Source organism: Physeter macrocephalus, chromosome 2 (assembly GCF_002837175.3).
Source record: "Physeter macrocephalus isolate SW-GA chromosome 2, ASM283717v5, whole genome shotgun sequence".
In the NCBI taxonomy this organism is placed as follows: domain Eukaryota; kingdom Metazoa; phylum Chordata; class Mammalia; order Artiodactyla; family Physeteridae; genus Physeter; species Physeter macrocephalus.
The window spans coordinates 88,138,403-88,150,553 of record NC_041215.1 but is presented as its reverse complement, the minus strand read 5'-3'; the positions used below and the strand labels follow the sequence as shown (position 1 = coordinate 88,150,553).

General features: G+C 35.8%; 1 protein-coding gene across 1 annotated transcript in view; it reads left to right on the top strand.

Moving 5' to 3' along the window:
* Positions 1 to 12,151, top strand: part of NCKAP1 (NCK associated protein 1) — a 98,060-nt gene that overhangs the window by 69,436 nt on the left and 16,473 nt on the right. Inside the window, exons 18-23 of the mRNA XM_024115588.3 lie at positions 198 to 317; positions 1,163 to 1,302; positions 2,171 to 2,302; positions 4,600 to 4,818; positions 5,005 to 5,135; positions 5,371 to 5,468. Of these exons, the coding sequence (XP_023971356.1) occupies positions 198 to 317; positions 1,163 to 1,302; positions 2,171 to 2,302; positions 4,600 to 4,818; positions 5,005 to 5,135; positions 5,371 to 5,468 (840 nt within the window). The remainder of the gene's footprint in view (positions 1 to 197; positions 318 to 1,162; positions 1,303 to 2,170; positions 2,303 to 4,599; positions 4,819 to 5,004; positions 5,136 to 5,370; positions 5,469 to 12,151) is intronic.

The following is a 12,151-nucleotide window of genomic DNA, read 5'->3' as shown; positions in this document are numbered from 1 at the left end:
TTTTATGTCAGTTGTATGCAAATACAATATGGTAGGTTAGTTGTTAAAAGATAAAAGAAATCTATAACATTTCCCATCCTCACTCCTTATTGTAGAATAGACTTGAACCTTATTTTCCATGTTTATTTAAAAAGTGTTTTAATTCAAACTACTTTCTTATAATTTTTTTTATTGTTGTTACTATTTTGTTTTAACAGAGACATCATATTGGAGATCGCAGTCTTTCCTTATGTAATATGTTCCTTGATGAAATGGCCAAACAAGCTAGAAATCTCATCACTGATATTTGCACGGAACAGTGTACTCTTAGCGACCAGGTGATAATTTAAATGTTTCCTTACAGATAGGAAAATTGTGTAGGAAGGCAAGAAAATGATCTCTGGGCTTCCCTGGTGGCACAGTGGTTGAGAGTCCGCCTGCCGATGCAGGGGACACGGGTTCGTGCCCCTGTCCGGGAAGATCCCACATGCTGCGAAGCGACTGGGCCCGTGAGCCACGGCCCCTGAGCCTGCGCTCCGCAGCGGGAGAGGCCACAACAGTGAGAGGCCCGCGTACCGCAAAAAAAAAAAAAAATGATCTCTTAGCTAGTTTTTTTCCATTTTTAAATTTTATTCTCACACTCTCAGTAAATCTCATTACCTCATGTTGTGAAGCTCCGTTATTAGGTTTTTAAAAAATTCCCTCTGTCCTTAGGATTACAGTTTAAAATTAAGCTTCTAGCTTGGCATTCAAGTCCCTTCCTAAGGTAGCTCAAACCGCTCTACCCTGTACTTTATACTCCACTATATAGTCATTCTAACTAGATTCTGAACACATCATGTCCTATCATAGTCTTGGTCTTCATAGGCCATTTTCCTTTCAGTAAAATGTTCTTTCTTATTCCTCATTTGCCTGGTATTTTTTAATTTGTCCTTTAACTGTAGCTTTGATATAACTACCTCTATGAAGTGTTTCTTCACACAAGATTGACCTGTTTCTGTTTTTCACCAAGCTGAGTGGGCTCTCCAAGCTGGCTAGGTAAACTCTACATCTCACTTACTACCTCTCTTCTTAGTGATAGCATGTTATTTGCCACATAGTCTGGATTTAGCTAAGGTTTGTTTCAGTAGTTAATGTTTTCAAAGTAATTGGTTTGTATGATTTCATTTCTTTTTAAATTTAGTTGCTGCCCAAGCATTGTGCCAAAACCATCAGTCAAGCAGTGAATAAGAAGTCAAAAAAACAGACTGGTAAGAAAGGGGAACCTGAAAGGGAAAAACCAGGAGTTGAGAGCATGAGGAAAAACAGGCTGGTAGTGACCAAGTAAGCCATCCACTATAATTGTATCTTTTTGTTACAGGTAGAGGAGTTTTTTTTCATTTTTTGTATGGCATTAGTACTGAGGAAATGCTGGTAATTGTAAATTCTTCATTTCCCAGTTGTTAATTTTTTTGACCTTTGTGAACTTGATTAGCCAGTAAGTGCTTATTTCATCTCAAAATACATATTTTGGATTTTTGAAGAAAATACATGTAATAGATGTCATTTGTCTTTATATGTTGAATATTGAAGGCCAAGAATCTCTAAAAATTTGGGGGGTATACTATAAGCAGTCTATAATTTTAAGTTTATTTAAAATCAGATGTCTGACACTATTTTGGCATCTTGTCGTATATTAGAAAATACTTGACGTCCTTTTTTTTAAATGGGTATATTAGACTAGATAGCATTCAGTGCTGTGTGTTTGTTTGTAGGGGAGGTATAGATGAGCAATAATAGGTGAATATTTTTTGTTTAAAGTAAATTTCCTACTTCCTTGCTTCCTATGTTGAGCAACTTATTGGCCATTTTGTAGACAGCTTTCTTCCTCCAGAACAGGAAGTACAGCAGGAGTTGGAAATGATTCTTTATGAGTGCAGAATAAGCTCTTTCTTGTATATTAAGTCAATATAGTCATCATCTGAATGAAGAAACAAATGAATGATGCTATCTTTAGAAAATTGCTCTCAAAGGTTAGTGATACCCTTAGAGATTTTGAACTTGTCAGTTCAGATCTTAAGAGAGAAAAAATCGATTTTGCAGTTATTATTCCCAAATAAAGTCTGATATATTTATAAAATTAATTTTGTATTGCTGTGATGAAATGCTAAAAAAAATTTTTTTAATTTACTGTTTAATAATATTTTTTCAGCCTTGATAAATTGCACACTGCACTTTCTGAGTTGTGTTTCTCTATAAATTATGTACCAAACATGGTGGTTTGGGAACATACCTTTACCCCACGAGAATATTTGACTTCTCATCTGGAAATCCGCTTTACTAAGTAAGAAAGAGTATAAACTGTTTTTATTTGTTGGTTTAGTTAATGAGTTTGTTATATTTATTCTTCATATCTATGCAATGTTTACTTTTATGAGGGAAAGCATTAGTAGAAATGGTATATAAATGGTATATAAATTAGTAGAAACGGTAGTATAAAAAATAATAAACTGGGAAGTATAGAGAATAGTGAACTGGGAATTACTTAAATTACCCAGATTCTTATCCTATATTTATTAACTAGTTGTAACACTGGACAAGCCAGTTAATCTCTGTGAATCTTAACTTCCTTGTAAGAAAAAGGGAGAAGATTAGAGCAAATCTGTGTACTTCAGCGGGCAGGTGGCAACCCAGTAGGATCATGAAATCAGTTTAGAAGGTTGTAGTCAGTATTTAAAGGAAGAAAGAAGAGGGAGGGAAGTAAAGAAGAAGAAATAGGAAAAAAATCAGTGCATTGCATGTAGTAAGTAGAAATGCTGCTTCATGAAACTGTTTATATATGTGTGTACTGTGTTGTGATGCTAGATATATATCTTATAGTGGATCACAGTCAAAGGTGTGAAAACCTCAGAACTAGATGAACACTTAAGTCTTGTGAATTCCAACGTATGCTGTTATGCCAGTAGAATTCTAGACTCTTGAGGTGCTCAATTCTAATTACTTTTATAAGTTATATATATGTTCCTTGAAATTATATTTTATGTTACAAGTCAGAAATATTTTAATTTTGTAAATATTGCTTCAGCCTTTTTCTAAAATTACACACTTATTTATATGGATTCAACATGTTTTTCTTGAAGGCCTTAAGGCAATTTATGAAACAAAATTTTGCGAAGGGTTTTTCAAAAAGTTTGGCAAAAGGTTGTAGTCACTAACAAGTGTTTGTGCCATATGCATAACATTGTGTTTGTTAAGTACTATGAGTAGTAATGAAACGGTATAAAGCTTAGAGCTTCGACAATTATAGAACAAAATAGAATATTTAAATGGGCAGTAAATTGAGTGTTAAGTCGTCAGCTGAGAAGAGTCCGGTGTTGAGCAAATCTTTTGCTCTTCTTTAGTAAGGTAGGCATCCTGAGAGTGAAACCCAGACTGCTCCAGTATTTAGACCAAAGGGACATTACGCCTTCTGGTATTTATTGCTCTCAACTGGGTGGGGTAGGGAGTGGTGGGTGGAAGGTAGGGTTCAGTTTACAGCTCCCTTGTTTTCCTTCTGTAAACAGTCTGGTCCTTTAATCCACGGAGAAGCAGATGTTCTTTTTACCAAACATCTACTTAGTGATCAGGATCAAGGCAAGGCTATATAAACTTGTTTACCTGGGAAAGATTTTTATGCCAGGACAAATAGCTTGTGAGTATTAGTTTGTTGATTTTTGCTGATCACTTGAGCACAATCTTAGGACTTAGGGGCTGTGTACAAAGATAGCAGTTTTTGTCTTGAGTTGTTCTTCTGGGACTGTTAGTAGTGATGGGGTTTGTCTGGTGTCTTTAAGGAGTCATCCTTACAAATACAAGTCTAAGATCTTTGTAAATCTAATGCTCAGGGAGTTTTAAAGAAGGTGGCTAATGTGGGAAAAGATAGTTTAGGAAAGTATTTTCAACATTTGTTTCCTTTTAGGCTTACACAGTTTCTTGGGATATAAACCAAACAGATCTGTGTTTTATGTGGTGTGAGTGATTATAGTACAATAAAGCTTTTGTTGTGCCATGCTTTGATTGTCATGCATTTTGTTGAGAGGTAGCACTAAGTCAGGCAGGTGTGGGGTCAAATCCTAGACCCACCACTTCCAAACACAGTGACCTTGAGCAGTTTACTTGAATTCTGCACCTTAGTTGTTTTTTTTTTTTCCCCTCTATGTAATGGTGGTGATAACTGCATAGTAGGGTTATTAAATATGAAGATTGTAGGTAATATATATAAAGCCTAAAAAACTACTGGCACATTAACAGTACCAAAGGAATTCAGGCTATGGACTGAAAAGTCCACTATACTTGCTGGAGACAGCATATAATGTTAAAGGAATTTTTTAAACCTCTTTATTCTTAAATAATTTTTATTACTGATGCCCTTAGTATTTTTTTTTAATCACTTGCATTCCCATTTCATTATACCTTTTAGGTGTATATTCTTTTTTAAAGTTGTTTCTTTGGAAGATAAACATAGTAGTAATTTCATGAACTTGTAACAAAGTGTATTTAAAATTTCATTGCTTATTTAATATTAGAGATCAGTAGATTGAATGGCCTGTTTATATAGATACAACAATTAGAACTTTTTAATTCTTTTTTTACCCCCCCCAGGTCAATTGTTGGAATGACTATGTATAATCAAGCCACACAGGAAATTGCAAAACCATCAGAGCTTCTGACAAGTGTAAGAGCATACATGACTGTACTCCAGTCAATAGAAAACTATGTGCAAATTGATATTACAAGAGTATTTAATAATGTGCTTCTTCAACAAACACAACATTTAGACAGTCATGGAGAGCCAACCATTACAAGTCTGTACACAAATTGGTAAGGAACATATTTAGAAATTTGGAGTGATATAAAGTTTCTTTGTAATGAATGCCTTATGAAAGTTTTTTTAATGGATAATTGCTCATTCATGTTATTAGTCAACTTTAAAATTATGTGTAGGAATGTATACCATAATAGATTTTGAATTAATTTCTCCATTTGTAAATTTACTTTCTGCCTTAGGTATCTGGAAACTTTGTTACGACAAGTCAGCAATGGTCATATAGCTTATTTCCCTGCAATGAAAGCATTTGTGAACTTACCTACGGAAAATGAATTAACATTTAACGCAGAGGAATATTCTGACATATCAGGTGAATAATACTCTGACATGTCTTAGAGAATGAAGAAAGCTTGATTCTTTTGGTTTTGATTCTGTTATGACTATTTTCATTCAGTTATATGGATAATCATACATTTTATCTTAGACTTAGCTTTGCATTTGTGTTCTTATTTATTCTACTGACTTTTCTTAGGGTTTCCCTTAATAATTTGCTTCTTAAAATATTTGTTCTGTCAAAGTATAAAATTAATTCCATTTCCTTTCAGAAATGAGGTCGTTATCAGAACTGCTAGGCCCATATGGTATGAAGTTCCTAAGTGAAAGCCTTATGTGGCATATTTCATCACAAGTTGCTGAACTTAAGGTAATATAGTCTTTATTGATTTTAGCTTTAAAACTAAAAATCTTTATTGACTTTAGCTTCAAGAATATGAGCAGCAAGCCTAGAAGCCTCAGGGAACAAATTTCTCATCTTTAATTTACTTTCTTGTGTTCCTTTCAGTACAAAATAATAGAAGAATTATGGTCCAGTAATTTAGATTTTGCCAACTATTTTTTATTTCAGACTGAATAAGCAGATTCTTCTGGAACTATTTGTATTTTTAGTGCTTCTTTGCCATTTAATGTGGTGGGTTGAGTATTATGGTGTGATAATAAAAACTAGTTTATTCATATCTATGAGAATTCAAGGTATCCGATGTCCTTAACAGTGCTGCAAGGCCCCTAGAGGATCTGGCCTTCCACTTTTTCTCACCTTTTACACTCCTCCATCCTGGCTGGCCTACTTGCTATTGTGTCATCTCAAAATACTCTTCACTAAGATACTGTCTCAGCTTGTCTTCTCATAACATTCATGTATTTTCAATTATCAGAATATCCCTCCTTGAACACACTTTTAAAAATAGCAACCATTACTTTTTATTCTTTTTACCCAGCTTTATTTGTATTTTACTTGTGACCTTTCATGTCATGCATCTTATGTCACTCACTAGAATAAAAACTCAATTATAAACTCTCTTAAAACCTTGGTGCTGGGGCTTCCCTGGTGGTGCAGTGGTTGAGAATCTGCCTGACAATGCAGGGGACACGGGTTCGAGCCCTGGTCTGGGAATATCCCACATGCCACGGAGCAACTAGGCCTGTGAGCCGCAACTACTGAGCCTGCGCGTCTGGAGCCTGTGCTCCGCAACAAGAGAGGCTGCGAGAGTGAGGCCCACGCATCGCGATGAAGAGTGTCCCCCGCTTGCCGCAACTAGAGAAAGCCCTCGCACAGAAGCAAAGACCCAACACAGCCAAAAATAAATAAATAAATTAAATAATTTTTTAAAAAAAACAAACCTTGGTGCTAAATTAGTGTCCAGCACATAGTAGTGCTTGGTAAATACCTGTTGGATTCAAAAATAAAAATAGGTAGCTTTCGTTACTCTTTACTTTGTTCTAGGACTTGTCTAAGCTCTTTATATATTTTTTAACTCCTTTAAATCCTTAAAACTGGTATTGTCCCTATTTTACAAATTAGAAAAGTAAGACCAAGAAAGATTAAGTAACTTGTCCAGGCTCACATGCTAATAAGTGGTGAAACTTTTAATTTGAATCTATATAGTCTATCTGGCTGCAGAGTTTATACTAGTACCCTACTATACTGTCTTGAGAAATGCAAGAGGTCTTAGCAGTCAGCTAACCCACCCTTACCTGATGCCGGAATATACATTTTTCTGGGTGGATGATTTGGTCTTCTTGAAAATGAGGCAGTCTTATCAATTACTGCATATCTCTAGTTACGTTAATATCTAAATAGTAATTTTTGATTGGTCCTCATTCTTACATCAAGAGGTAGAGACTGCCTCTAACAAGATGACCCTTCACATATTTAAAAACTTTTGTTGGTATTACCTTTCTCTTCCCTAGATGAAGTATATTCATATTTAGTCTCACTCCCTTCTGTTACAAATTCTATCTTATTGGTGTCACTTTTAGAGGCTGGTGCCCTGAACTGAGAATAAACTTCAGCTAGAGATCTGAGTAGTGAGGGTACACCTACTTACCCTGGACACCATACTTACTGATACAGTTTAAGATAGCATCAGCACTTTACATAGCTATACCATCCTGTTTTCAACTTGGAATCAGGTACCTTTTTTTCCCTTCCCCCTTCCCCCTTCCTCCTTTTCCTTTCCTACTTTCCCCTTCCTTCTTCCCCTGTCCCCCTCCCCTCTTTTGTTTTCATATACAGACTTGAACCAGGCTTTCTACATCTTATATTTTGTGTGATTTTGTGTTTTAGACCTTTATTGTTGTTCCTTTAATAATTTATCTTGTTAGATATTGTTCATTATTTCTGGATTTTTTTTTAGTTCAGATTTTGTCATAGTCTTTCAGTAATCCATTTATAAACTTAACTGTCTTAGCTATGTCCTTAAGTATCAATGTTATCAAATACATTCCTATTCTTTAAAAGAAATGGAAGGAGCTTATGTTTTAACATTTCTCTTTTGTATCTTGGAATGACCATATTTTCTTTCTCAGATATTAAATTTTAATTTAAAGTTGATGTCATAATAGTATAGTGTTGACTTCTTTTTAATACTGTGAGTTTTCTGACTCAAGAGTGTTATTTCTTGGCTGGATTCATTTTCAAATATTTGGTAATATTAAACCTGAGTTAAAAAGCTAGACAAGAAACTTTTTGTGTAAGAGCTTAGATTTATTATCTTTGGAGATACATGGGTGTGAATTAGCTTGGGTTTCTCATTAAATGTAGTATACCCCAAAACCAAGATGGTTTAGGATACTAAAACATTTTTTTCTCTAAAACTTTTGATTTTAGTAATCTATGTGATTTTCCTTAACCTTTCTTTTTACCTTCATAAAAACTTGCCTATTTTATTAATGATTTAATGTTAGTTGTAAGACTTAGAAAATCACATGATTATGTTTTGGTATTTAGGGACTTTTTATTTTTTTGCTTCTCAAACACTAAAGCCTGATTTAGTTGAGTATTTTTCAAAAGGTTTCTTCATGTGGACAATCGTAAATATGAAAGCTTTACATTTGTAGCATTGTGCCCGTTATCATTTAGATTTCTGCAAAACAAAGCTAGTCCTGAGGATTTAGTTTTCTGGAATTGCACAGTGCTTTACAGTGGTTTTCTTAGAGATCCTTCTTAATAATCCCAAGTTGTAGTTCAGATTTCTCTGAATTTATTTTTTTTTAATTATTTATTTTGGCTGCGTTGGATCTTCATTGCTACGCTTGGGCTTTCTCCAGTTGTGGTGAGCAGGGGCTACTCTTCATTGCAGTGCGTGGGCTGCTTTTTGTTGCGGTGCACGGGCTTCTCATTGTGGTGGCTTCTCTTATTGTGGAGCATGGGCTGTAGGCACACGGGCTTCAGTAGTTGTGGCTCGCGGGCTTAGTTGCTCCGCAGCATGTGGTATCTTTCCCGACCAGGGATCGAACCCATGTCCCCTGCAGTGACAGGCGGATTCTTAACCACTGAGCCACCAGGGAAGTCCCTCTGAATTTAACTACTTGTACATTATTAAGAACTGGAGGTGTTACTTATGACTTTGTATTCTCACCCTCTGTGTACTGAGGCATACTTCAATGTGTATTCTTATAATTTATTCCATAAGAAATCTTATGATCATAATATAATGGTGTTTCATATAGACAAGTTCAGTGTGTTTTATACTGTTCAGTGTGTTTTATATCTCATTGAGATAAATCTCCAAAAGTACTTGTTTATCAGTGCTGATTCTAATTGCTTTGCAATTTTCAGTGTCCTATAAAATTACTTTCCTTAGAATAATCAAATTTATGAAATTACAGAAGTAAAATAACATACAGATTGCTGCTTCCAATACTGGTAAGCTAGGTTATTTAGATCAACTTTTCCCTTAAGGACAACTTTTTTGAAATGTATATATATACATGTATATGTATATAAAGAAAAAATTTTCTAAAGAAGAGCTAAAAAGGCAGTGAGGTGTTTATTTCTAGGCTAAAATCAAGGAAAGCACTGGAAGCCACTGTGCTGATGTTAGGACATTTGCTGATCCAGAAGTAACATTTGTTAAGATTCAGGTGAGTCTTGGCGGTCTTGTGGAGCAAGGGGCTCCGTAATCAAAACCCAAAGACTGCCCAAAGTGGGAGTGGAAAGAATTCTGCTTAAATTCCCTTTCACCCTTTTTACATAGATACCCCAAAGAGTTATACCTTCAGGGTAACAGTGAACTGGAAATGATTCACACACCGCCCCACACCCCCAGGATTTGCAGCCCTGTTTGTGTTACTCTTTTTGTCTTGAATCTCAAGTCTTGAATGTGGATTAAAAGTGGTCCTAGATTAGTAGTGTCCCAAGGTGCTTGGCAGACGCTAATAAAAATCCTCTCTGGAGAAAGGTATCTTCATCCTAGGATTCAAATGATTCCTGCAATTAATTTTTCACATGCAGTCACCTCCAGCTGAAGAGTGGAAGTCTGTAAGAGATTAGGGGAGGGAGGAGGGAGGAGGTCTAATACATCTGGCTGGCTATCATGATTCTTAGGTTGTCTCCCTTTCTCTCTGGCCACCTTCTGTTCCTGATGTTCCTGAATGTAGAGTCCTCCTTGTCAGCATCACTTCTTAAGATGGTGAGGAGAAGTTGGGTGTGTAATGACCCCCTCCCCGTACAGATATGTAATAACCCTCCTGTTATCAAGCCCAAGTCTTCCTTTCTGTGCCACTGCCTGCAATTTCTGAGTCCTACCTAGTCCCTGAGGCTTCCATTAGCTTGCCTTCTGCATAGTATCTCCCCTACAGGAACTTAACTGCTCAAATTTCTCTTCTCCACTTATTCTTTGCTCCAGTTTTCATCTTCTAGAATTTTGTTGGTGTCTCTCATTAGGTCTTCTTTCTTCTGTTGTCTCCTTTGTTACCAAAGATTTATGCCTTTTAATTTTTTTCTTATCACTTCAGTGTATTTCTGGAAGAAGCAGAGTTTAGACATACATATAGAGTTCTCTACATTTAGCTAGCACTTCCATGTGGTCTACATACTTGTTTGAACATTTCTATAGGACAAATTTCTGAAAGTGGATCATTTTTTTCCTGATATTGTCAAATATCCCTCAGAAAAGATTGTAACTCACACTCTCCATATTAGAGCATGACGATGCCAAAATAACATTTTAATCTTTATGAAATTAGTGAATACAGTGTTTTGGGGGGAATTATAATATTTTTAACATAATTCTGTAACATCTTAGCTTTTAATTTTCTCTATTTTTATTTTTTATATTTAATCTAAACTGACATAAACTAAATATTGTGTGGCTGCATCTTCTTTTTATCTTAAAGATTACCTTAATTGATTGTTTCAGTTCCTGTTTTAGCTGAGGACCTTTTTTATTTCAGAGTAAATTTGTGGGCCAATTAAAAAAAAGGAAAGCTTCTTTATATTTAATGGTTGTGAGTAAATCGTGTGTCAGACATAGTCAACACTATGCACATGTACTAATGATAAAACGTGTTTATTACTTTCTGGAGAAGAAAACAACCAGTGTCTCCATTCCTACTAAAATTCTTGGGGTGTTTCATTTGGAGTTCTGCCCATCAAGTCAACTTCTTCTTCCAGTCTTGCCAGTTCTTTCAGTCCTTCTAGTTCTTCAGAGTCCTAGAAGGATGATTTAAGAAATTTAAATATGAATTGTGCCAAGAATTTAACACTTTCTAACAGAAAACCAACATTTTTTTTTAGTAGTCTTGATTCGTTTCACTTGATTAGTCTCAGTTTGTTCCAAACCATTTAGTTATAATTCCTAGTTCCAGCTTTGGGGCCATTTGTCAGAGATAGTAATCAATGCCTTTAAATGTATAGAAAGCTCTGTTTCAGGGTGCGATCGAGGGAGAAAAGAAATTTATATAAACTATCCTTTTAAGAGTAGACATCATTAACTTTTTTTTAAGAGTAATGTGCAAACAAATAATTCGGGGTAATCGTTGTTAAAGCATGGTCCCCAGATCAGCAGTGGCAGCCTTGCCTTGGATCTTAATAAAAATGCACAAGTTTTGGTTCTACCTAAGACCTGCTAAATCAGAACCTGTGGAGCAGGAACCTAACAAGTCCTCCAGATCATTCTGATGCACACTGAAGATTAACAACCATTTCTTTAGGGATTAAGAGCATGGATTTTAAAATCAGGCATACCTGAATTCAAGTTCCAAATTCCACTGTTTAATATCTATAACTTTGGGCAAGTTATCTAACTTCTCTGAGCCTTAGTTTTCTCAGTTGTAAGATTAGACTGTCACCTCCCTCATTTGGATCAGGGTAAATGGGATTGTTTGTAAATTGCCTAGTAGAGGAGCTTAAAAATGATTACAGAATCTTACTATTAAATATATACAATAATTTATTGATTCTAAAACAATTATCCTATATTAGCATTTCTGAAATTATACATGTCTTATAGTCATATGATTAGAAAACATTGTGTCAGTTTAATTGGTAGAGTTTTTTTCTTTTTTTAAAAAAAAATTTATTTATTTTACTTATTTATTTTTGGCTGCATTGGGTCTTCGTTGCTGTGCGCGGTCTTTCTCTAGTAGCGGCGAGCAGGGGCTACTCTTCATCGCGGTGCGCAGGCTTCTCATTGCGGTAGCTTCTCTTGTTGTGGAGCACAGGTTCTATGTGCATGGGCTTCAGTAGTTGCGACACGCGGGCTTAGTAGTTGTGGTTCGCGGGCTCTACAGTGCAGGCTCAGTAGTTGTGGTGCACTGGCTTAGTTGCTGTGCGGCATGTGGGATCTTCCCGGACCAGGGCTCGAACCCATGTCCCCTGCATTGGCAGGTGGATTCTTAACCACTGCACCACCAGGGAAGCCAGGGTTTTTTTCTTAATGGCACATTAGATAATGGTGCATTTAAAATTCATTGCTGTCTTTGATTTACTGATACATGATATTATGTTCAAGGTGTGTGAGCACAGTCAAGGTTGGGCATGTATTTGAGTGTATACTGATTGATGGGACAAGTATTGAATTGGCCTCAGAGAGAGCAGGTAGTCTA